General features: G+C 47.6%; 10 protein-coding genes across 10 annotated transcripts; 6 read left to right on the top strand and 4 right to left on the bottom strand.

Annotated features, from left to right (window-relative positions):
- Nucleotides 1–364: 364 nt before the first annotated feature.
- Nucleotides 365–1,477, top strand: FTJAE_10137 (cupin domain protein; the record flags this gene model as incomplete). Its single annotated transcript, XM_037342948.1, has 2 exons — nt 365–667; nt 728–1,477. 2 exons carry the CDS (start codon nt 365–367, stop codon nt 1,475–1,477), a joined length of 1,053 nt encoding a protein of 350 aa, XP_037202790.1.
- A 4,315-nt stretch (nt 1,478–5,792) lies between these two features.
- FTJAE_10135 (thermostable alkaline protease precursor) lies at nt 5,793–8,617 on the top strand (the record flags this gene model as incomplete). The annotated part of the gene is made up of 4 exons (XM_037342947.1): nt 5,793–6,017; nt 6,064–6,572; nt 6,620–7,940; nt 7,988–8,617. 4 exons carry the CDS (start codon nt 5,793–5,795, stop codon nt 8,615–8,617), a joined length of 2,685 nt encoding a protein of 894 aa, XP_037202789.1.
- Nucleotides 8,618–8,683: 66 nt separating this feature from the next.
- FTJAE_10134 (uncharacterized protein) lies at nt 8,684–9,514 on the bottom strand (the record flags this gene model as incomplete). The annotated part of the gene is made up of 1 exon (XM_037342946.1): nt 8,684–9,514. The coding sequence occupies one exon, from the start codon at nt 9,512–9,514 to the stop codon at nt 8,684–8,686; it is 831 nt and encodes a 276-aa protein (XP_037202788.1).
- Nucleotides 9,515–10,359: 845 nt separating this feature from the next.
- On the top strand, nt 10,360–11,480 carry FTJAE_10133 (Tyrosinase; the record flags this gene model as incomplete). Its single annotated transcript, XM_037342945.1, has 3 exons — nt 10,360–11,095; nt 11,146–11,243; nt 11,298–11,480. 3 exons carry the CDS (start codon nt 10,360–10,362, stop codon nt 11,478–11,480), a joined length of 1,017 nt encoding a protein of 338 aa, XP_037202787.1.
- Nucleotides 11,481–11,520: 40 nt separating this feature from the next.
- Nucleotides 11,521–12,725, bottom strand: FTJAE_10132 (zinc-type alcohol dehydrogenase; the record flags this gene model as incomplete). Its single annotated transcript, XM_037342944.1, has 4 exons — nt 11,521–11,623; nt 11,669–11,720; nt 11,772–12,550; nt 12,607–12,725. 4 exons carry the CDS (start codon nt 12,723–12,725, stop codon nt 11,521–11,523), a joined length of 1,053 nt encoding a protein of 350 aa, XP_037202786.1.
- Nucleotides 12,726–15,717: 2,992 nt separating this feature from the next.
- On the top strand, nt 15,718–16,620 carry FTJAE_10131 (oxidoreductase short chain dehydrogenase reductase family; the record flags this gene model as incomplete). Its single annotated transcript, XM_037342943.1, has 1 exon — nt 15,718–16,620. The coding sequence occupies one exon, from the start codon at nt 15,718–15,720 to the stop codon at nt 16,618–16,620; it is 903 nt and encodes a 300-aa protein (XP_037202785.1).
- Nucleotides 16,621–17,641: 1,021 nt separating this feature from the next.
- Nucleotides 17,642–18,019, bottom strand: FTJAE_10130 (uncharacterized protein; the record flags this gene model as incomplete). The annotated part of the gene is made up of 1 exon (XM_037342942.1): nt 17,642–18,019. The coding sequence occupies one exon, from the start codon at nt 18,017–18,019 to the stop codon at nt 17,642–17,644; it is 378 nt and encodes a 125-aa protein (XP_037202784.1).
- An 846-nt stretch (nt 18,020–18,865) lies between these two features.
- On the bottom strand, nt 18,866–20,515 carry FTJAE_10129 (ankyrin; the record flags this gene model as incomplete). The annotated part of the gene is made up of 1 exon (XM_037342940.1): nt 18,866–20,515. One exon carries the CDS (start codon nt 20,513–20,515, stop codon nt 18,866–18,868), a length of 1,650 nt encoding a protein of 549 aa, XP_037202783.1.
- A 583-nt stretch (nt 20,516–21,098) lies between these two features.
- Nucleotides 21,099–21,857, top strand: FTJAE_10128 (uncharacterized protein; the record flags this gene model as incomplete). Its single annotated transcript, XM_037342939.1, has 1 exon — nt 21,099–21,857. One exon carries the CDS (start codon nt 21,099–21,101, stop codon nt 21,855–21,857), a length of 759 nt encoding a protein of 252 aa, XP_037202782.1.
- Nucleotides 21,858–22,960: 1,103 nt separating this feature from the next.
- FTJAE_10127 (ankyrin protein) lies at nt 22,961–23,563 on the top strand (the record flags this gene model as incomplete). The annotated part of the gene is made up of 1 exon (XM_037342938.1): nt 22,961–23,563. The coding sequence occupies one exon, from the start codon at nt 22,961–22,963 to the stop codon at nt 23,561–23,563; it is 603 nt and encodes a 200-aa protein (XP_037202781.1).
- Nucleotides 23,564–23,656: the final 93 nt, after the last annotated feature.

The raw sequence follows: 23,656 nt of genomic DNA, 5'->3' as shown, positions 1-23,656 counted from the left end.
GCTTTATCAGATGAGAATTAACGCCAAAGCCGGGCATTGGATCAGCTGGAAGCTATGATCTAGGCTTAGGCTATAGAAACCATCTGCCGGGATCTGTAACCGTTCGGTCAGTCACTTTACTCCTCGGGTCTGTATCAGATGATCGGAGCGGGAACCTCTATGCACGGTGGATTAGAATTCAGCGATAATCCGGGGTAAGGTGTAGTCCGACAAAGTCTATCTTTATCGATGAACCATGCATTATATATGAGCAGCTCATTTCGTGAGTATTATCGTTATCATTCAAGCCTTCACCAGCACGACTTTCAACCTTCCAATCAACCCACAACCCCAACTACCTCAACTTCCAACCCAGCTCGACAAAATGACCATCCCAGTCGTCAGCATCCCGCCGGAATCCCGCACGCCCTACGTCCTCCCTCAGCTGGCGGGTGAAAAGCTCAACCTGCCAGGTTGGAACGGCGTCTTCCGCATTCTCGCCTCTTCAAAGCAGACAAATGGCGGCCTCGCTGTCATGGCCGGCGGTGCGATTATGTCTGACCCCCCAGGCTTCCATTGGCACGAAACAGCCCACGATATCTTCATGGTGACCAAGGGCTATGTGAAGCTGTGGGTCGGTGACAAGTGCCGCATTCTAGCTCCAGGCGATTTTGCCTACGCGCCGCCGGTGAGTCAATAACAAACCGCCCAAAGCAGTGTAAGAGTGTGACACTCAGACTCGTTTTAGAAAGTCATCCATAACCCCCAGTGGATTGGGCCTCACACCGAGTCGTTCTGTCTTGTTGCCCCCGGCGACTGGATTGACTTCTTCCGCTTCTCGAGCATTCCATTCGATGGCCTGGTCCTCCCAGAGAACTCGCAGATAAGAGATGAAGAGAAGATGATTGAAATGATGTTGGCTGCTAAGGATAAGTTCGACGTACACTATGTTATGCCTCATCACAACTATCATGTCCCTGAATTCGGCGAGTGGCTTGAAACGGAGAATAAGCTGGGTGAGCCTGGTCAACCATACTTTCTCCGGGGAAACACCGGACCGCGATGGATGTCCGGCGGTGTTATGTCTCGTCCATTCATCCTCGCCAGTCAGAATGGAGGGAGATTCGCCATTTCAAGCATTGAATCGTCAAGCACCTACAAAAACACATTCTTCGAATCATACATCAAGTTCGCGACCATCGATCACTGTCTTTTCATCGTCGAGGGCAAGCTGAGAGTCGAGCTACAAGGCTCATCGGGTGTGAACGAGCTTCACGACGGTGAGACGGTGGTTATCTCGGCCGGTCAAGGCTTCAAGCTGGACTTTGCATCGCCCTTTGTCAAGTTCTTTTCAGTCGCAAATGGTCGGGGCATTGAGACCTTGATCCAGGATTCTGGCGCACCATTTGAGGGTATGGTTCTGCCGGATAAGGCTGGGGAGCTGGACTCTGCTGCGCTTGCTCGCGTTGCCAAGGAGATTAATGCTACCATTGAGTAGGTAGTGGACATTGTAAGACTGAGAAGTAGTTCAGAGGTACTAGAATGAAGATCTTATTCAGATTCAAACTGACTTCTAGAATGTGCCTTGTTACTCCCATCTAATGTTAAACTTTAAAAGTATCCTTTGTTGCATCAATATCATCCCTTTGCTGTCGTAAAGCTGTACTAGCCGAAAACCTTGATTCAGGCGATCTAGCCTTAGACTGGCCCACGCAAAGAGATGATCCTTTGATAAGCCTGTCGCAAATGTCAACCTGACACTACTGTTAGTCTCATCTATGCTAAGGGAAGGTTCATCACCTGAGGATGCAAAGTTTAGGGATAATAGTAGCCTCTGCCCTTGTAATAAGGAAGTTGAGGTTATATCCTAAAGCCCCTGATTCATTTTCTGTAGTGTTTAGTTCTTGTCTGGGTACGCGAGGCTTTTCCTCATCATTAATGTGAAGTGAGACCATCATGAACGACGCCAGGTTCTTGATTTCTCGACCAGTATCGGTCATAAATTCCTGGTCTTTAAAAGCGAATATAGACAAATCAAGGCTTTTCCGTGGACCTGTTACAAGGTCGTTTGATGTGTCCTTTTTTGAGCTTCGATAGCCGTCGGGTTTCAGAACCCATCCTGACTCATCAGCGAACATTGCTTCATTCAACATCATGCCATCATCGACGTGATTTCTGTCAATACCGGCCATCTGAACACCGTATCTCCAGAATCGTACAGGATCGAGGTTTGGAGTGCCTTGTCTTGCTGAGCCCGGATAGACACGAAAGAAGTACTCCAGGTTGTGTCGAAATAGTTTGGTGGGTGATGTCGAAATAAGCTCTTGTGCCTTGGTCTCCTGCATGGAGAAAAGATGAATAGGAGATTTTGATTGCATATCGGTGAAACCCTCAAACTCCTCCCGTCGCAAGTATACCGCAAGATCAGCCAGTGACTGTATAATGGGGCTACGGCGTGGCCTATAGCGAGGTTCGCCAGGCAGGTCAAATTGAGCAGAGTGAAGAGCCGGAGGACTTATTATCGCTCCGAGTCTAACGAGTATCCGACCTCGGAGATCTCCCAATGCTGGTAGCCGAAATCGTGGATCGCAGCCCTCAAGTGGCTTATCTACCAGAACATCACGCCATTCTTCCTTCATGATCTTAACCATCAGTTCTTGCTGGTAAGAGTCTGTGTGGACTTCCAGATTGACGATCACTGGTAGATCAGTACTGACAAAAGCAGACTCTCTGATCACCTGGCAGGCTTCCCTGAAGCCGCAGGGTGTCATGAGAGCATGGCCATCTGTGACGATTGGTTCTGTAGGGGTACTCAAGTGGCCTGATTCAGGAACTGTGGTCTGCAGATCCACAGGCTTTGGTGTACTGGTTGCTCCAATCCGGCCCAAGAGCCGGTTGATTGTCTTCGTTGCCCCTCCGGGTCTAGATTCACGCAGCTTGCTTACTTGAATGTCTGGCTCCTCTGTTTTACTAGTCCCATTCCAAACATCCAGATCCATGGATCTATATCCAAAGTAAAGCACCTGTTCCCCAGTTAAGGGTGTACTCATCTTGGGTGGGATGCTAGACTTACCAGATGGATTGCAGCATAAGCATTGGGCGGTCGAGGCCCAGGTAATCCACTGAGGATAGTTCTATGGCTGCTGTTGATAAAGTAATTTGATATAGGTTTTGAAAGGTCTTTTGGGGGCAATTCTTTGAGTGGTTTCAGGTAAAATTCGACCATAACTTGTGCAAAGCTACTCAAATCAGATACAGGTGGATGGGTTGACACAACATCCTCATCCTGAACATCTCTGATGAAACTCGCAAACATAGACTGTCTTTTCTCGGGAGAGTCTAGCCGCCTGAAGTAGATCTCGGCCAGTACCATCCAGGCCTTCTGATTCGCTACTGCCTTCTGCTCGAGCATCAGAAACTGGGAAAGGGTCTCAAGGGTCTCCTGTGTCAGCCGGGGTTCAATATAGTCGGCCTTTATGCGGGAGAAGAGGCGGCCAGTGAGCCTTCGAAAGCCAGAGGTAGACTCCCGAGTGTTTGGTTTGGAGCCTGCGGCGTCGCTTGAATGCCCGATGTCCTCACCGTATCCATCACCACGATCTACCGTAGCGAATCCAGGCCTCGTAACAGTTCCGAGAAGATCTGAACTCTCAGAGCCACTTTCTGGATCAACCTATTGACAGTCGTTAGTATTATTACACGTAGGAAACAGTAGTAGGCAACTCACAATTTCGACAAACTCGCTTTGACATCTGGGACACTGCATTCCATCTTCATCTCTATACCATCTAGAAGAGCATTCATGGCACAAGACCACATCACGAGCTTCTTTGGCCGATTCAAGAGTGTCTTGGGTAAGCTCTGAGATATCAGTCTCAGCCTCAGCAGATTCGTCGCCATGCTCGTCAGCAAAGCCGATATCAAGGCCAAGCTTGTCCTGTCTCCTAGACGCTATCTGCTCAGTCATGATTGCCAGCCTTCCATGGTCGCAGATTGACAGCTCCAATGTAGGATCAATGTCTTCCGCTTCATGTTCATAAACCTCCAGCCATTGCGTGATAGCAGCAGCCTCACCACTTTCCCAGTTGAAAGACCCGACTTCACCGCCGATATCAACTTCTGAGGATCTAGGCCATGGAAGAGACCGAAGTGAGAAGTCGTGTACGTGCTCCAGGACGTGGTCTATGAGTTCTAGAGAATCGGGTAGACCGCTAAGTTCACAGAGGGGACAGCTCTTTATACCCATTCTAGTCTGGGCAGACGATGAGATAATCGATGAGATGTCCTCCCCGTTTTCCGGATGGGCCTTATGAATATGATCCATCATTTCACTCATGGTCGGATAAACTGACTCTTCGTCACACAAAGGACATACCCAGACTGGTGGATGATTCTGTCGAAAATGCTGTTCTAACATCGACCTACTGCTGTAGTACACGTCTGGTGTAGGACAGCTGTCAAATATGCAGGTATACGGGCGTATGTCTTCTGCTAGATGCTTTCTATACATTGGAAAAGGCATGAGAAACAAATAGAAACAAACGATAAATTAAAATGTTGACGGGCAATCTCACCTCCATTGGTTGTTGTTTTTAGCCTCTGCTAATGGCAAGGTCTGACAGCAGCACGGACACTGGACAACCCTTTGCTCGTTATCATATACTCGTGGACGGGGGTATCGAGCAGACGCAGTGATCTGAGTAATGACGGTCATTGGTGTAGACTCTGATCTCTTGGAAATGGGCTCTCTGCATTCGAGCTTACTTTCCGGCACCGAAGCTGAGGTGACTGACATGGGTGCTGGCAGCGGTTTGTGAGGTTGAGCGTCAGTATCGGAGACAATGGGGACAGGAACCTCTTCTAATTCACTCGTTGAAATGGGGACTGGGTTGGAACCTTTTTCCACGGCTTCGAGGGTTGGCAACTCGAAGACAACAGTTCTTTTCTTCAAACCCAAAGAGTGTAGCTGAGCCTGTATGAAACGATTTCTCCGCTTCAAGTTGGCCGTGATAAGATGGTTTTGCAGTGGTGTCAGCGACTCGATCTTGGTTCGAAACTCATCATCTGTAAAGCATGGACCAGACCCAGGACGTAGAACAATAATGGCTTCCAAGTGTTTCCTCAACTCAGCATGTTCTTCCGGTTTGAAAAGGCGATCTGCTTTGTGAAGCCGCGATCGACGCCCTGTCCTACGAATAGCTAGAGACAAAGTTACGAGACTTTCCAAGGCCGAGTCAACATCAAGCAAAGTGTCTTCGAGGGACCCGTTGTCATTGAGTAGATTCAAACAGTCTTCGAGCGACTGAAACAGCATAACAAGGTTTCCTTTGACCAGAGAAAGGTCGATCGGTCGCTCGCTCAACCTGGCGTCTAGTGAAGCTTTTGAAGGGGCCAAGGCGCCGATACCGTCGATCCAGAGATTAAAGTCTGCCAAGCGATACTCAAATCGCTCATCATAAGATGCGTGCTGATTGGACGAATCGGGGTCGGGAGAGCGAAAAGTCAAGCAAGTTTGAAAGGCTTCAAGACACTTGTTGGAAAGGTCCCGAGCAGTCAGACTCATTAGATCCATGATTTTGACAACCAAAATGTGTAGTGGAACATTTTTTGCGTTCGCTAGACAGAAAAGCAGAGGCACAGAAGAGGAGATGGCGAGGATGAGGCAGCTGCATAAGGGCGAACAGGGAAGGATTTCGTGTCGACTATCGTCACGTGAGCTCTGCTACAGGGATACTCAGCCGCACGATCAAACAGACCATCAGACCTCCACTCTACATAACTCAGCCTTACGGAGAACAAAACATGCCAATGACGATATGGCGACTCAACGCTTCAGCGTATGCGGAATGGTCGCTGAAGTGGCCAAAGAAGTGTACGCGCTGGTGATGGAGTGCGGCATACGCCAAAGACAGCGGCTTGCGGGGGAAGTTGGAACGAGGCTGGGTCAAATCGCTCAAGAGTCATTCGCAGACTACGAGCTTGACGATGCAGCTGAAGAAGCTGCAGCAGGCTTGTTGCATACTCTGCTTGAGATTTGCATGGTGGGTCGCTTCCCTCTGTCTTGAGACATTCCACTAAGATATCTAGTTTCCAACTCCAGCAGGGAGCCAGACCAACCCTGATGAGGACTACACGCGCATGGTGGCATTGGCAGGGCCAGGTAATAGGTCGCGATTGAAGAAGTCTATATCCTTGTCATTCATCACTGACAAAACGCTCCCAACCAAAGCCAAAGAGAAGTGCGACGCGTTTCTAGCCAGACTCAGCCAAGATGAGCCCAAGAAAAAGACTGGTCTTGACCAAATCACAGCAGGATCGAAGCTGCCAGAACCTGATGACTTTCCTCAGCATGTGAGCAAAAATCTTTTCGAGGCTCTTCATCAGCACGCATATTGTCATCATGCAGAAATGGCGCAGGAGAAATCTTGGCTGGGTAAATCAAAGAAGGGAAAGCCTCACTACCACGAACTGGCTCATCCGATAAGACTGCACCTTGATGCGAAGCCACAAATACAGAGCAAGCATGCGCAGTTTGAGGTGGTGATTTCTTCCGATGATATGAGTTATTGGCAACATTTGTGGCTAGGTATTCCTATGTAAGTACTATCCCAGATGTATATACTATCTTGCTAACTATATCAAGGCAAACGAAAGGTCGTAGAGGTGGTGTCAAGTTTGTGAACGTTTCTAGTGATGAGGAGGGGGATAGTCGAATCTCTACTCTGAAACGAATTAACTCAGACTACTTCTGCCAAGTGTTGAAACATCAACTATTTGCCAAACTCAATCTCAACTTTGTCAAGGGCATTGGTCTTGTATCCCTTCCACCACCAGCTCCGCTTGAGAGGTTCTTATGCCCCGGCCAAGGCCTTCCACTATCTCTGGCCATCCAAAGCTACAAGCTCACGGACAAAGACAAGATCTTACTCGCTCATGCTATTGCACATTCTTTCTGGCAGTTCTATGAATCAGACTTGATGAAAAACCGTTGGACGAGCGATGATATTTGGTTCATGCATGAGATGGATCACCAGCATTCGCCGAAAAATCAACTTGCACTCCGAGTGTACATGCCACTCGACTTTGAGGATCAGCCGCGGAATTCTGGAGAGGAGGACAAGTCGATGCTCACGCACCCGTTCCCAAACATCCTTGGCCTGGGACTTATACTGTTGCAGATTGGACTCTCAAAGCCTTTCAAGTCAATGACGCACTTGCCGTTCATCTCTCGGCTGAACAGAGACCATGGTGCCGCCAGACAGCTGCTGGGTGAGCTAGAAAAGGCGCAGTGGGCGCGATCGACACACCGGGATATCTTTACAAGAGCTGTTGCGAATTGCTTAGATCCCAGAACGTTCACCACTATAATCCCGAAACCTAAGACGATAAAGAGTTCCACCAAGGATGGCCTTTCTATCATTGCGGGCGAAGATGGCATAAGGCGAAAAGTCTATACTGAAGTCGTTGAACCACTGTCGAAACTGGTCAACATAGCGTTCAAAACTGATGCAAACTACGTATCCTACTTGGCGAGATGCAAAGAGGTTGCAACTCACAACAAACTTGACTCGCAAATTGCCTCGTTCCATACAGGAAAGACAATAGTTCCAGAGGAATGGCTGGACAACTTGAAACATATCAGTATGCACGTCATGAACCTGCGGGACAAGAAGCCTGACCACGACTTCAAGCCTGTAAAGATAGCGGTTCTAGATACTGGATGCGATGCCGGGTTGCCATTTTTCAAGATGCCTAGAAGGAAGAAATCTATAAAAGCGTGGAAGGACTTCACGGCAGATGGGAGCGAGGATAGGTCTGAAGCAGGCTGTATGGAAGACGAATATGGCCACGGCAGCTTGATGACCCGACTGATCATGGAAGCTGCTCCGCTAGCTCACATTTACGTGGCCCGAGTTGCCAAAAATACTGAAGAGCTCAAACATGGCAGCGATCAGATAGCCAAGGTGAGACATATTGGCACTTCATTAGCCCAGCGCTAATAAATGATCAGGCAATCCGTTGGGCGGGAGTCGAAGCGGAAGTGGACATCATCTCTATGTCTTTCGGCTTCCCGCATGACGACGATGTTATCTCTGCTGCGATAGAAGACGTTGAGCGGAAACGCGACATCACATTCCTAGCCAGCGCAGGAAATAACGCAGCTTATCAGAGAGAAGCCTTTCCCGCGAGACAGCGATCTGTGATCTCTATAAGAGCGACAGATTGCCAGGGTACGTTTAATGCTAGTAACCCTCCCATAATTGACCGCAACACTATTGCTCTCGGGACATTCGGAGACAATTTGCCAACATGTCTCAACGACGAGATAACAAAGCGCTTTGGTGCTCATATCTGTCATCCCGGTTCATCAATAGCGACGGCGGTGGCTGCGGGTATAGCAGCCTCGACGATAGCTTACGCAGAGGTCCTCTCTTCAGTTCTTCCGATACCGACGGAGCAAAGTCCAGTGAAGTGTTTGAAGAGGACTGAGGGTATGAGAAGAATGCTGGAAAATATGGCACCGGACCAGACAGGGAACAATAGGTTTATAAATCCGATATGGTTTTGGAGTGAAAAGGCGGATGCTTGGAGAGCTTGGGCTGCTATGTATGACGCTGTATCACCATTCATGTACCGATAACATGGAAAAGCAATCCTAAGGTTCATCCCTATTTCAGACTCGTATTCGGGAGAAAGAAGCACACAACTATGCCTCCGCCAAGAAACAGTATTCCTCATCTCCAAGGTCTTCCACCTCATAGTTCGGTACATCCTCCTCCTCCTTCCTATCAGCCTTCAACACTTCAGCATCAACATCGGCAACCTCAAAGGGCTCAGGGTCGGGCACGGGTCTGCCATGCATGAACGTCTTCCTGTTCGAGAACATCTCTGAGCTTACGGTGCCGCTACCACGAACACGTATGGCGTGAAGACGGTAAGCGAAGACAATGCCTGGTGCAGTCTCATAGGAATCGGTCTTGGAACTCTCCTTTCCCCCTGAAATCCCGGCACCGACTTCAATAGGCACGGGTCCCGCTGGGCCTGAACCTGACAGTGAGGTATTATGCTCAACGCCCTTGTCTTTCGTCACCGTAAATGACGAAGTGGCAACCCGAAGTCCGGATATGAAGTAGACCGCCCTCTTTCCAAACATGCCAGAGTCAATATGGTCTCTAACAGCCTCTGTGTCGACAATACTCTGCAGAAATTCCCTCGTAAACGGCGCCGCCAAAGATCGAACCTCATGATCTACAGTCCCATACGCCAGCGCATTGCGCCGACTGGTCTCATAGCCAATAGAAGCAGAAGCAAGCTCTACAAACTTGGCAAAGAGGTTTACTCCCGCTGTGCGCGTGACATCGTTTGAGTGAGAATGGTTCGTCTCGACCAGAGTCTGCACTTCAGGAAGCGTGATTGCGTCGGTGCGGGGTGATGCAAGGGTCTGGGTCGGACGACTGGGATGAGGGATGACAGCGCCAAGCTGAAGGGGTCCGTCGGGAGTGAAGGTGAAGTCAGGGGCGAGGAACCAAGACTTCATGATGGGTACGGAGTTGGTATAAGCCCGGAGGATTAGTTAATCGGTCAACTCAACAATAAGAAGTCTTGCTTATGCGATTGTTGAGCTCCGAGCTGAAGTAACCCCGCATGCAACCTCATGAGAATCTATTGGTCAGTACTGATGTTTTCCATGTTAGCTTTCAGCCTCCTTCTATGGGCATTTGGCAATGACAGCCTCCTAGTGACATATCGTCAGAGATCCCCTCCAATCTCCCTAGATCCGATAACAATTCTATACGGGATTTCAGATGAACTTAACCCTTTAATATCTTGGCATTTGCAATTGCATGAACTTACCCTATGGTCTGAGTGCTCCAGCTAATCCCAATCTAGCGTGGTATCCCGCCCTCGGACCCCTGTCCTCGATCTCAGTCACTATAAAAAGATTTTAACATGGGTCAGTGACTCCGCTAAGGGTTTCAGCGTGATGCATTTGGTGGAAAACCCGCCGAAGGCCCTGTAATTCTAATTCTTAGCGACAAGTAAAATCGCTCTTGGCTTCTAGAAGGAGGAGATGACCGAACACTTTAGAGTTCGTATTTTCCTCTTTCAACTCATTTTAGCAATTTCTTAAACGGCTTCACTCCACTCTCCTGGCTGTGCTTTTTCTTAGTGGACAGCCTCTCCCGTATGCCGGCAGTATGATATGCCGCTAGACAGGTAGCTCCGGAAAGGAGAACTCATGACATACCGCTACAGGGGACAGGCCTCGTATCTTATTGCTATTTAACTTCTTGAGTTCCCTTCTCACAAGTTCAGTCTACTAGCCAAGTTCGTCCTTCATTATCCCAATTAGTCATTCGTTCATCACCTTCGCTTTCCAACATGCTCGCCCATTCATTCCTCGCCAGCCTGGCCCTCGCAGCCCTTACCATCGCCAGCCCCCTAGCCCGCGCAGAAGGCTCATGCACCAACCCCGTTGTTCGCAAAGAATGGCGCGAACTCACCAGCGCCGAAAAGTCAGAATATCTCCGCGCCGCAGTCTGTCTTCGCAACCTCCCCAAGAAGGCGTACGAAGCTATAGACGAGGTCACAACACGCATGGATGATCTTGTGTACACTCATTTCGCTCTTAACGAGGATATCCACTTTGTCGCAAATTTCCTTCCCTGGCATCGTTGGTATGTCCAGCTTCACGAGGATCTGCTTCGCGATGAGTGTGATTTCAAGGGTGTGCAGCCATATTGGGACTGGACGATTGACGCTGATAAGAACAATGTCGTCAAATCTCCTCTTTTCGACCCCAAGACTGGCTTTGGCGGTGATGCGAAACTCACTGGTAGTGATGTTCCTGGATTTCAGCGCTGTGTCGTCGATGGACCTTTTGCCAACACCAACCTTACCTTGGCTATGGGATGGCCTGATATGAACACTCCAGGCAACCGTCTTCACTGCTTTACTCGCGAGTTTAATGGTGGTCTTGGCAAGGATGAGGATGGAAACCAGATCCTTGGTGATATGCAGGCTACGGCTTACAACTCTCGGGTTATGGATACCATCTACAGCTTTGACAACTACCATGCCATGTCTGATATGCTTGAGGGCTTGCCTCATGCTCAGAGTACGTTATATCCACGCTCCTTTGATCTATAAATACTAACAGGACAATAGTTCACAGCATCATCTTCGGTGACATGGGTCCCGCTACTTCGCCCAACGAGCCTCTCTTCTTCCTTCATCACGCCAACGTCGATCGAGTCTGGGCCAAGGTAAGAACATTCTCCATGTCTCTTGGATCTTCACGGTTACTGACATTTCTCTAGTGGCAAGGTCGCAACGCCACTCGTCTGGCTGACTACACTGGCTTCAACGACCGCAACAAGTGGATCACTGCCGACATCACCGATGGGATGCCTGTCATGCGTCTGGCTGATAAAGAGCCGGTGGTGAAGGACTATATGGATACTCGCGCTGGCCCTCTGTGCTACACCTACTCATCCATGTAAAGCTATGATTGGTAGTAATGTTTAATACAAGAATAATCCATTATTTCTCTGCATCAAATATGACCTTTTGAACCTTCATCGAGTCGAATAGCTCGTAGCCCTCAAGAGCATTGCTCAGCGGCATTACCGTCGCGGTCATGAAGCTATCATATATTAGCACGGTTTAATGAAGCGGTATGGCGACTTACTCCAAGAGATGCTGCTTTTTGGCAAGCAGCTTCAAAGAATCCTCGAAGATACCTACGGACAACTGTTAGACACTCACTTCCGCTACACGCGATACAGACTTACTCCTAACAGGACATCTGCCCATCTTGATAGTCAAGTTCTTCCCGTACGCTTGATTCCCAGTCCACGGAATTTCTCCATTGTGAACACCGACACTGGAGATAATGCCCCAGGGTCTAAGGAGCTTGAAGCCCATATCTAGAGCTGAGCTATGCCCAACTACCTCAATGATAACATCGGCGCCGCGACCGCCACTTAATTCCTTCACTCGTTTTTCAAGCTCATCCTTCTGCGTGAGGTAATTCCACGGCTCGGCTCCAAGACTCTTGGCGAGGGATAGTCTAGACTCTATACCGTCAACAGCCAGAATGATCTTAGGCTTATACTCCAGCGCGGCGATGAGCGCGCAAATGCCCACAGGTCCGCAGCCGATAAGGACGACGACACTATCCTCGACTTGCTCTTTACTCAGATCCTTCAGACCATTAGATGCAGCAAAGCAGCCGGTTGGAAAGATATCGGCCATCAAGCAGAGTTTCAAGTCGTCGATCTCCTCTGGGGCCTTTACAACCGTGCTTTCAGCATATGGAATTCTCACATACTCAGCCTGCCCTCCATCGAGAAGAGCTGTCCCAAAGAGAAGACACTGGTCGCATCGTGACGAGAATCCTTGTTTGCAGTAGAAGCACTCTCCGCAACTCACGGTGAAAGGGCTGACGATCGCATCACCGGGTTGAAGCTTGGTGATAGCGGAGCCAACTTCATCGACGACACCTGTGAATTCGTGGCCCATGATAAAGCCGGTTCCGGAAGGTTGATGCCCGCGAAAGACATGAAGTTCGCTGTGAAACGTAATTAGCAGATGAATACTTGCGATAACGATGGGTTTTGGTCCAACCTTCCACACAACGCGGTGTATTTGACCTTCACAATGATGTCTTTGGGATCTTGAATGGTGGGTTTCGGCCGATCTTCAAGGGCGACCTGCTTGACACCTTTGAAGACGACGGACTTCATGGTAGCTGTACGTGGCTTGCAAGGGCTCAACCGTTTATAAAACTTTATATTTCGAAATAATTATAACCCAAAAAGACATTGTAATAATCTTTTGATGTTTCTTAGGTAGATCAGATCATTGTTAGGGTAGGCACGACATATCTACCCCGCTGTTATCTCGGTAGGGCCGAGGCTCCCGGCTTTCCGTTTATGGACCGGCAACTGCCACATGCTGTCATAGCTCAACGACTTTCTAAAATCGGGGCAAATCGCACATATTCGGAAAATTCTTTCCTTAGGTAGATTGGCGACGCAGTCAACGTACAGGAGTTTCCTATCTTGAGACTTTAGCTTCCTAATCTCCAAGATTGGCCACCAAGCTTTATAAGCCTATAGCGCGAACTATTGTCTTAGCTCACTCTTTCAAGGATCTAACTTAAATTCTAGATCTTTCGCTACAGACCTGCAACATTTCATCCATCCCAGGCGGGAGAAGCTGCAAAACGTCCTGCCATGGCCCTCTAGACAGTGAAGATTGTATATACAGAGCGAAAGAGGGGACAGTAACTGCAAGCGTGATAAAATGGAGGAGGATTATCAGTAAGATAACACCGAGCTCTGTCTATCAGCGTCGACTGTAATGGCTTGTTCCATGATTCTGTAGTTCGGCTGCCAATAGTGGAAGAGTATTTAATCGATTCCACCACGTTAGCCCGACACGGACATTGATAAATTATCTATCCTATTCGATACATCTTAGATAAAAACAGTATAGTCAGGGTAGATGAACCAAGTCCTTGGTAACCACGGGGAATGATGATCAACTCCCGATATTCCTAGAGTCTAACCACTAGCTCAATACAGTACTATTGAAGACATCTGCAAAGACACCTAGGCCATATGCGTCCAAGTTGTGAGCCACTGTAGATACGTTATTTGCATTTGAGACTACTTAATGGCCGTCTGGACGGTTTGACGGATTACTGATCTCTTGCAATAAACCTCCGAAGACAGGCAATACAGGAATGTATAGCATTCTCTCACCCACCCAAGGTTCGTCAGCAAGCCACATTTTTAAATTTCGGATCCTCGATTGATAAAGTCCACTAGACTCTTTCCATGGACGTGGCAAAGCGCCGGGAATAGCTTAGACTTGGTACCACGTACTGCAGTTGATCGCTTCAAAAAGGCGACGCCTCTCAAATTAATATCATTTCACTTCGCAATCAACACATCGGCAATCGACCCATCATCCAACCTAAATAATGCTTGACGCAAGCGCAACATGGGTGAAGCCTTCAGGTCTAGGGCGCACCATGATTGTGCTCCCAATTGTGTTCCTTCTTCTCACAGCGATAATCATCATCCTCCGTTGTTTTGTTCGTCTGAAATTCGCAATTTTCGGTCTGGATGACGGTCTCATGCTTGCAGGCTGGGTAAGTTTACTTGTCGTCAGCACAAAACTTGAATATATTGAAGCTATTTAGTTACTACATGTCGCTCATGTAGCTGTGAGTATCCAGGCTATTTACAATGGCTTAGGAAGAAAAGATGCCAGCTTAAATAGCCACCAACAGAGAGCCATACTTAAGGTACTGACTTATTTAAATCTGAACTTAATATCAATGCACCTACTAATTGATAACATCTAGTATACATGGATCGGGGAATTGATTTATATCTTGTCATTAATATGTCTTAAATGCTCTATCTGTACTACATTCCTGCGGCTTACTGTCAAGACACTACACCGCAGGATAATCTGGGGCACCATCGTCTTCATTACAGGCACTCTGCTTTACGCCATTATTGGGATGCTGGCTGTATGCCTTCCCATAAGTGCTAATTGGGATAACTACAATGCATGTTCACCAACTATCAGAACTAGCACAGGCTATGTGCTGGCTATCAGTGCAATCGTGTCGGATTGGATATGTTCGATCCTGCCCTTCTTTATGCTATATAAGTCTAATATGCAGAAGGCGACGAAGGTTTCTGTTAGTATTATTCTTAGTCTAGCAGTTTTGTAATTCTCTTTCCTACTCTGTAATTTCGACATTGAGTGCTAAGTTCCTTTTAGTGCATCTATATTTACTCTCATCTGCATACCTTATTACAAGGGTATCACTAGTTCAGAGAGCTTCTTTTGTTAGTCTCATGATGCACATATATTGCCAGACTCTAATGTGTCCTCCAGATAGTCTCGCATACATATATCTCTGGTCAATGGTAGAAACCAGTGTTGGAACTATTGCTGTCTCCTTACACGCTGTAAGGAAGTTGTTCAGCCCTTATTTCAGTTTTGATACCACTGCAGGATCTTCTCCGCCTTGTGATACACCGTTTTCCGGGACCAACCAAGCGGTTATAACATCACAATCAGTGGCATGCGGCGAGAGAAACCAGAGCTGGGAGCGGGCTGACGGTGGTGAAGGTTCTTCTGGTCAAAAGATTCATGTTCAGGTGGATCTAGAGATGCAGTACTTGGAAAGACCCCAGACGCCTCGGGAGTCAAATGGATCCCGTACGGATCTTGCCCGCTTATACCGCGGCTGATATCTCTCGGCCTGACATTCCCAGAAGCGAGGACGCGAAAATTCAGTTAGTGCATTGGACCTGGAAAGCCGAGTTTGGCATGGACCATCCAGTTATTCTGCCGGTATTCGACTTCATTGGGCGGAGTCCGAAGACGGGATGAGGGAAACTTGCCCCAGAAATTCGCTACACGGAGCCAGGATCTTTCGCATCTATACTCTACGAATGATTACAGGTATAGAGGATGAATGGTTGAATGGATACGTTTTCGTGGGTATGGACAAACTATCATTCCCGCTATTTCCGATGCACTGCCGATTCCCGATCCTAACTCCGTCTTCTCGGCATCACTACTACGTATGAGTGACTAATCCATAATGGCCAAGCGCTATAACCGCAGCGATATAAATTTGACAAATGCAGCAACTAGACAAATCGGAAGTCATATTCATCTCGGTCGCGATTCTCAACACCCATAATGCCGGCTCAGGATTCCTCTCTGCGTGAGACCAACTGGCCCACTCTGGCCAGCTACGTCTCTACGCACAACGACACTTATCCTTTCATCGACCCATTGAAAGCCGACCTGTCAGGGAAATCAGTCTTGATCACCGGCGCCTCCAAAGGGATCGAAAAAGCGACCGCAATTCGCTTCGCAGTGGCAGGTTGCTCGAAAATCATCCTCGCCGCCCGTTCTGACATGGCAGATGTTGAAGCGGCTGTCAAAGATGCTGCCAAGAAGGCGAATCGGTCCCAACCTCTCGTTCATTCTATCAAGCTGGATATCACGTCAGAAGAGTCGGTGAAAGCAGCCGCCGAGACCACCAAGGAGATACTTGACGGCGGCCTAGACATCTTGATCAACAACGCAGGCTGTCTCGAGGAATGGAAGTCCATCACCGAGTCTGACCCTTCAGAGTGGTGGTGGACTTGGGAGGTCACCATGAAAGGGACTTACCTTTCCGCCCGATATTTCATTCCTCTGCTTCTCAAGTCAACGTCCAAAACAATCATCAATGTCAGCAGTGTCGGCGCTCAGATCATCGTTCCCGGGGCATCGGCATACCAGACGAGCAAGTTCGCTCTGTGCCGATTTACTGAGTTCATCGACAAGGAGTATTACGAGCAGGGATTAGTCGCCATATCGATTCATCCGGGCGGGATCAAAACTGAGCTGGCTTTGAATATGCCACCAGCGATGCATTCTCACTTGAATGATACGGTGGAGTTGGCTGCTGATACAATGGTTTGGTTATCTCGCGAGAGGCGGGACTGGCTGTCGGGTCGATTCATTACGGTCAATTGGGATATGGAGGAACTTGAGAAGAAGAAGAAAGAGATCCTTGAAGGAAACCTGTTCAAGTTCCGTATGACGGTCTAATATTGATTGTCAGGACATTCCTCTGTTCAGACGGATCGGGAGACTTACATTAGAGCTGAAGTATTACGTGAACTCATGGTTCCGTCAATCGGGTAATGGCTTCATTATTTCTGTCCCATTTCTGCTGTTTATTATAACCGTGAGGTGCGTGAAAAGAGGGTTCAAGGATACGACACCGCTTTAAGTCAATCTTGCGTCTTATCGGAGTTTTCATCAGGGCTGACCTGGGAACAGTGATACCCGGGAAACATTCCTCGTCAAGTTGGCAGCTGGCAAGAAGGTCTACACCATGAAGATCCTTGTAGAGCTTCTTCAGATTTTGGATGTCATCAAGACCAGTTGAAAATTTATGCCAGGTGTCTCGGATCGGGACAAAGACTTCTGGATCCTAAGCGTTGTACTCGGGAAAGTAACCATTGACCGTCGGCAACCCTTGCTCCGTTTCGTGAACAACACTTGGAACGACTGTTGCAGTACAGCCACGGCAGAGTCTAGCGCTTCCGAAGCTCTCATCCACTCCAGACGTGAGGTTCAGAATATGCGACAAATGAGCCCCTGCCAGAATCTTTCCAGTCTAACGTTGAGAAACCCAGTGCTATTGAGGCTCGTGTCGAACGGATTCTGCGCCAAAAATGCGTTATTTTTCTGACCTTGATCAGGAAGCACGGATGATGAACTCGTGGAAGCGATAGATACCCATCATTCACTTCCCATTGTTAGTGACAAGTGAGCAAGGCTACGTGTTGGCAGAGTTTATAGAATCTCTCAGACTGTAAAATATGTATATTCTATATAAGTGGATTCCATTGCGTTTAATAGCCACTACTTAATACAGTCTGCACGTAGTCCTGACTTCTTCAACGTCTTCTAATGCAATATCATCACAGCTTCCTACTCAAGCATAGCCAGCCAGGGTAGTGGGAAAACTGGTTACCAGAAGAAAAACCCAAACCTAACTGGCCAAAAAAGCCTAGCAGTACGATCCTCACACCGATCTCAATTCCCAAACATACTCTCCAATCTAGTCGCAAAGGGGAAATTCTCCAACGATAAAGCTCTTGACGGGCTTTTTGAAATCTCCCAAGAACGGGGTGTCAACGCAGACGTCACTCAGTCTAATATCTCTACCCACGCCACTGCAAGTGGGATTATCAAAAGTCATGACATTCCACCCGCATTTGACCGGACCTAGGTTCTTGATGTCGGTTCTGACGCTGAGAGCATCGGGATATCCGTCGAGGCTGATGCATTCTTGCAGCTGATCATCTCGCCACTGGCCAAGCTGGTGCTCGCAGTTTCGGTCGCTATAAACATAGACACCCCACTGTCCATACTCGTTGGCAAGTGATAGCTCACTGAAGGACAGGGCGAGGAGTGTGGAAAGACGGAACATCTTCATGTTTGACGGGGTTTGATGTGTTGTGGTCTGTGTGAAATGCTTGAGGGATAGAGAGGGAAGTTGAGGTTTAGAGGACAATGGTTAAAGAGGATGAATGTTTGTGTCTGAGAATAAGCAGGTACTGCTGGAAACCATCAATTTATATCTATGATTCAGGAAGATCACTACCATCTTTGAATTTACTTGTACACAATGGCGTAGTCGTCATGGCCTTGAGCTAGAAGTTTGTATCCTGATTTGAGCTTCGGCAGAATCATAAGGAACGTACGCGCTGAGCAATATGCATTATTTTAAACACCCACCCGAATCCACTACTTGTGATGATCCCTAGTAGTAGCACTGGGCACGGCACGGCGATTCCGACAGTGCTCACGCATATTTGAAAGTCCCAGCTTTAGTCCCTGGATATGCACTAAACAATCACAAACTCTATAGAAGGAAACGAACGGATTTAGCTCAACAGATTGGCCATATATCATTCGATATGATCCAGCATTTGAAGCAGACGCAGCCCTTCATTTGAAAATATGCAACTGGTCCAGAATTTTAGTTTATCAACGCAGGAGCATAATCCTTGTAATCCACTACAAAGCTTCTTGAACGCGATTAGCATGCTAAGCCCAACTGAGTTAAGAGCACAGTTCAACTCGGTGAGAGAAAGAGTATATTACAATTACAATGAAATAAACATCGTGGTTCAATCCACAGTAGATACAGCCGGAGACTTGAAAAAGCTACGATGACTCTTATCTACTCAGAATTATTGCTCCACGACGGTGTACTCACAGACAATGTTTCACCGTTAGGGCGTAATATCTCAAGTTCCATTCATGACACCATTCGACATTAGCTAAATGAGCAAGACGCGGCAATTGCCAAATTCCGTCCACGGCGATTACTTATCACGCGATCCCTATCCTCATCTTCTCCCCACTTGTCCCTCTGCGCTCTGCAAATTTCTCTTGGTGTCTTCCCCTCTGCATTGGTCAGGTCCATTAGCCCATCCCCTCCAGCGCTTGCTAGGGTTGCAAGAACCCCATCTTGTATCTCGACTTTCTCCGCCAGGCCCGGGATCCATACATGGCCAGAGGCGGCTATATGGATAGGTGTATCATTTCCCAATTTGCGAATAGTAACATCAGCGCCCTGTTCTATAAGAAAAAGTATTACGTTATGATGATCCAGTCTTCGCGCTGCAATATGTAGAAGGGTGTTTCCAGCATCCTCTATATCGTTGATCTTTGCACCATGAGCAAGCAGGAGAGATATGATCTCCTTGTTGATTGTCCCATCTGCGGTGGCGAGCATATTGTGTAGCGGCGTCTTTCCCTGCTTATTGCGTATACCTGCATCTACACCCTCATTGCAAAGGGTTTCAAAAGTTGGCGTGAAGTCCGTTTCATTTCCACCAAAGTATCGAGCGGCGTAGTGCAAGGCCGTGTTCCCTTCAGCATCTTGAATATTGACCATCGTAGGGCTTTTCTTCAGGATAAGATCGATAGTCGTTCTGACCTTGTGTGCCGTTTCGTGTAATTTGGGGTTGTATAGGTTATGCCGCGTAGCCCAATGAAGAGGCGTGGCCCCTCGACTGTCACAAGAGGAAACCATTTCCAGCGTACTCACTGCGTCTCCGTGGTGAACGAGTAGAGTTTCAAGAGCAATGAAATTACCGCGGAAAGCAGCCATATGAATTACGGTGACGTTGTGGACGATGTAGTCTTGCTCGTCGTATATTTGTAATTGAAGTGAGTCTTTCGTGAAGCAGGCATGAACATCCGCACCACCGCTAATGAGCCTCTCGATCATCTCAGCGCCTGCCCACTCGGATGCCATTGATAGAACCGTTTCCGGTTTCCATAATGAATCTTGATGAGCCCGTAGGACCACGTCTGTAGGACAGGCACCCCAATCGAGCAATAGATTCATCACAGCTTCGCTCTTGTCGACAGAAGGTTGCCAATTGAACGCCTCGACGTATCTCGTTGAATTCAGATCCGAGGCAGCAGCGATAGCAGTGCAACCGGCATAATCTCGCTCATGAATATCAGCATACAGTGGCTGGTTGTCGAGTAAAAATTCGACAATCTCAAGATACCCCCGTCTCGCAGCTTCGTTGAGAAGCGTGAATCCGCGTTCTCGAAAGCTGAGTCTTTGATACAGTCCCCTAGTCTTTGCGTAGTATGAAAGAAGGGTCTTGAGAGCACCAAGGCTTCTGGTGGATACAGCTGTGTAGAAGAAGGAGTGATAGCGAGGAAGCTCCTCATTTTCCTCAATAGCCCAGGGTGCGATATCGAGATACTGCTCAAGGTTTGACAAATCATCCCGATATATGATTTCGAGAAGGAGATCAAACTGATCTGTTTCGCAGAGAACAGATCCATTACGATCAACCATGGTCATTTGTATGTAAGGAGGTTCTTCGTCATCATGACACTCGTTCGGACCCCGAATGAAATTGGCGTATGGTGACCTATCTTCAGGGAGTGGGAGCGGCATTGTTGTTAAGTGTTTAAGTGATCAAGAGAAGTTGAGCCAGTTTATATATGAGTTCTAAGCAGTAAATACATGTACTTAGGATCCCTTTGCTGTGTGGAATGAGTCATCGGCATGTACTTCAAGTGGAGCATATGCAAACAAGAGCAGTGCAGCTGTAATGTAGTTATGCGGTAGTATGACAGTTGCATAAGTCATATCTAGGTTTATGTATATGGCTTCAAATCAGAGGTGAGTAAGCAGTACGATTTGAGACGTTCGTAGCTTGTCTGTAAATGATCATGACTTCTCGATGTCTTTGCTCTATTACACCCCACATTCGCCTAAGTCGGGGAATTTATACTCCGAATCGACACCACACTATCCCAACGTGACTTTTCTTATCTTGCACGTGTCGACCAACATGATTCTGTTGTCGCTTCATTCATATCATCACAGCCAATCCGACCTTCTATTATAACTTTCTTCTCGAGCTCATGTCTGTGCACATACGTTATCTTCACTATCCGTCCAACAACACTTCTGACAGCCGCCTGAAAAAACACAACCTGCACCAAACGTACCCTCATGACGAGAATTTGTTAAGATGTCTCACATTATCAAACAAATGATAGATGAGGTTTGGTCGTTCCCGCGCGGAACCAAGCTAGAACCTGGAGGGAGAAAGAACCCCGACAATTTCCGCCACTATCGCAAATGGGGCTTTACTATCTACCGTACCTGCTACGGTAAAGAGTCTGAGAAGCATTGGCAAGCGCTTCTATACTCTTTGAGACATCAGACCAAGTTGGCATTCGGGGCGTTTGAGGATGAGGAGGAAACAGACCAAGACGATATGCGACGAGTTCAGGAATTATTTCATCTCGATGTCCGGGAGAATCCCTCTAATCTAGATGGTCTCGATGTTCGACGTCTCCGGGACTTTTGCAACGCCGAAAAGCTCAAAGAGACTGAAGTTAAAGCCAGTACCAAGTACCGCGTGAGCACAAGGCCCCACGGGGGTCGAGCTATGGCAAACTATGTGTTCAAATTCGTTTTGCTCGCCGATGAAGCTGTTTTGACAGATATAGGAAAGGGCGAATTCGTCGTCAAGGCCATCTCGTTGTCATTGGATGGTAACTCGGGATGGGGATGGATGAGAATCCCAACAGGCTATTTGTTGGAGTTGTGGATATTTCTCATGTGGAATAAACACCGTACCGAGTCTTGTCTTCGCTGTCACGGACCTGAAGTAGATCTTGAGGAAAGCATCTGGCCTGGGGACATGGCACTTTTGGATACTGGAAGATGTTCGGAAATTCGAGACTGGCCTTACTACAGTGGCCAGAAGGATGATATGTGGTAAGGAGGAAGGAAGAGCCTAACCCGAAAGACTTTCGTCGCGGTTCAAAAACACTCAGTCCATCTTAACACAAGCTTACGTAGTGAGTCTACACAATGCCGAATCACAGCATGTCAACACAGACAAACCATGATCAAGTCCATGATATCCATTTCGTCTTCTCATCTCCGCTTTCCACTTCAGCAGCAAAATTGCCGAGAGCGGGTAGTGACTGGCAGGCATTCAGAACAGAGCGGAGATATGACAAGCGAGTGACTTCACCTGCAAATTGATTATGTAGATAAAGCAGCTGTCTAAGTCATATATGCAAATCTTTAAATGCATTCCATCTTAAATGAATGGCATCATTGGAGACATTTATGAATTATCTAGAGAGGGTGGAATAAAATAAGCTACATTGGTGGGTTTGTTGTGTAATGATCATGCAATAAGTATATTGCCTCAGACCTTCGCTGGTGGTTGGCCTATCTACAAGCACATGCATGTGCTCCATTTATGTACGTAATTTGCTCGGGCTGTGACTCTTCGCCGGGCCCGATCAGCTTCACTGCATTAGCGCTGACCCCACTTCTTGAAGCTCGAATGTTAACCGAATTTGACATAACTATATCCTACAAACAACAGATTATTGTCGTCTCTTATCAAATCTCTTCTTTTCTTTTCAACAAATCCAGCCATCTATCTCCAAGTATGTCTTCGTCTACGGACAGAAAAGATAAGCCGCCTTATTCTCGCTTCACTGAAGACCCAAACGCCAAGTACAAAAGTCAAGGACTTGAGAGACTTCGTCCTGTACCCATGACGATGCTTCATTCAGATGGTTCAATTCTATATGAGACTGTATACTTTGAACTCTTGTATGACATCGTTACGCGGAATGATACGAATGCTCTTCAGAGATATCTCACGATTGCACCTTGGGCTATCTCGATGAAGCCGGTTTCCGCAAACGATCTCTGGGCCGTTCCAGACCGACATGTGTTTCCAGACGAGTGCGACTGTGGCGTTGTGGTGACATAAACTACTGCATGTCGGCAGCCTCTCGGGGAAGTCTTGGTGTACTTAAGATTCTTCTGAATCACTGCACGAAGGGCAAGGATCCAGATATGAAAATCAGATTCGATCCTGAACAAGGTCTGTTATTGAACAAAGCCGCCCACCACGGCCAGGTCGACATAGTCCGATTTCTACTCGATAACCAACCACGATACGCCAGCATCCATGAACGCGACCAGAATGACCATACTGCACTACTATCAGCTGCTTCGGCCTACAATATTGATTTGCCTGCTTCTGCACAAGAGGGACTACCTGAACCTGCGGAAAGCGAGGCAATCATAAATCTGCTATTAGACCGAGGCGCCTCAGCGTCTGATGTGTCATACGGGGACGGAAAACTTCACAACACAGTCCTGACTTTGGCTGCGGAGTGGGCAGGCTCACGGTTGCTCAAAAGGCTCACCGACTATGGTGCCAATATTCACACCAAGGTGACAATAGATCGATGGGAGGACAAATTTTGGAATATACCTGACAGCAATTTCGAAGTCAACGCACTATATGTTGCCTGCACTCATGGCAACTTCGAAGCTGTCAAGACTTTGATTGATTGTCGAGGTGCTGATGTGGATATTCTGGATGTTCTTTGGCAACGAGACAGCCGTGGAAGTCTTCCTCTCCATTGGGTGGCTCTAGGTTCTCTCTGCTAGAATAAGCTTATAGCTATAAATCTTAACTATAAATAACACTTCTAGCTTATAATTTAGATATTAATACTACAATAACTAACTAATAGCTATAAT

The sequence above is a fragment of the Fusarium tjaetaba genome (assembly GCF_013396195.1).
Source record: "Fusarium tjaetaba strain NRRL 66243 chromosome Unknown NRRL66243_c0000234, whole genome shotgun sequence".
NCBI classification, from domain to species: domain Eukaryota; kingdom Fungi; phylum Ascomycota; class Sordariomycetes; order Hypocreales; family Nectriaceae; genus Fusarium; species Fusarium tjaetaba.
This window is presented reverse-complemented; position numbering and strand designations above follow the sequence as displayed.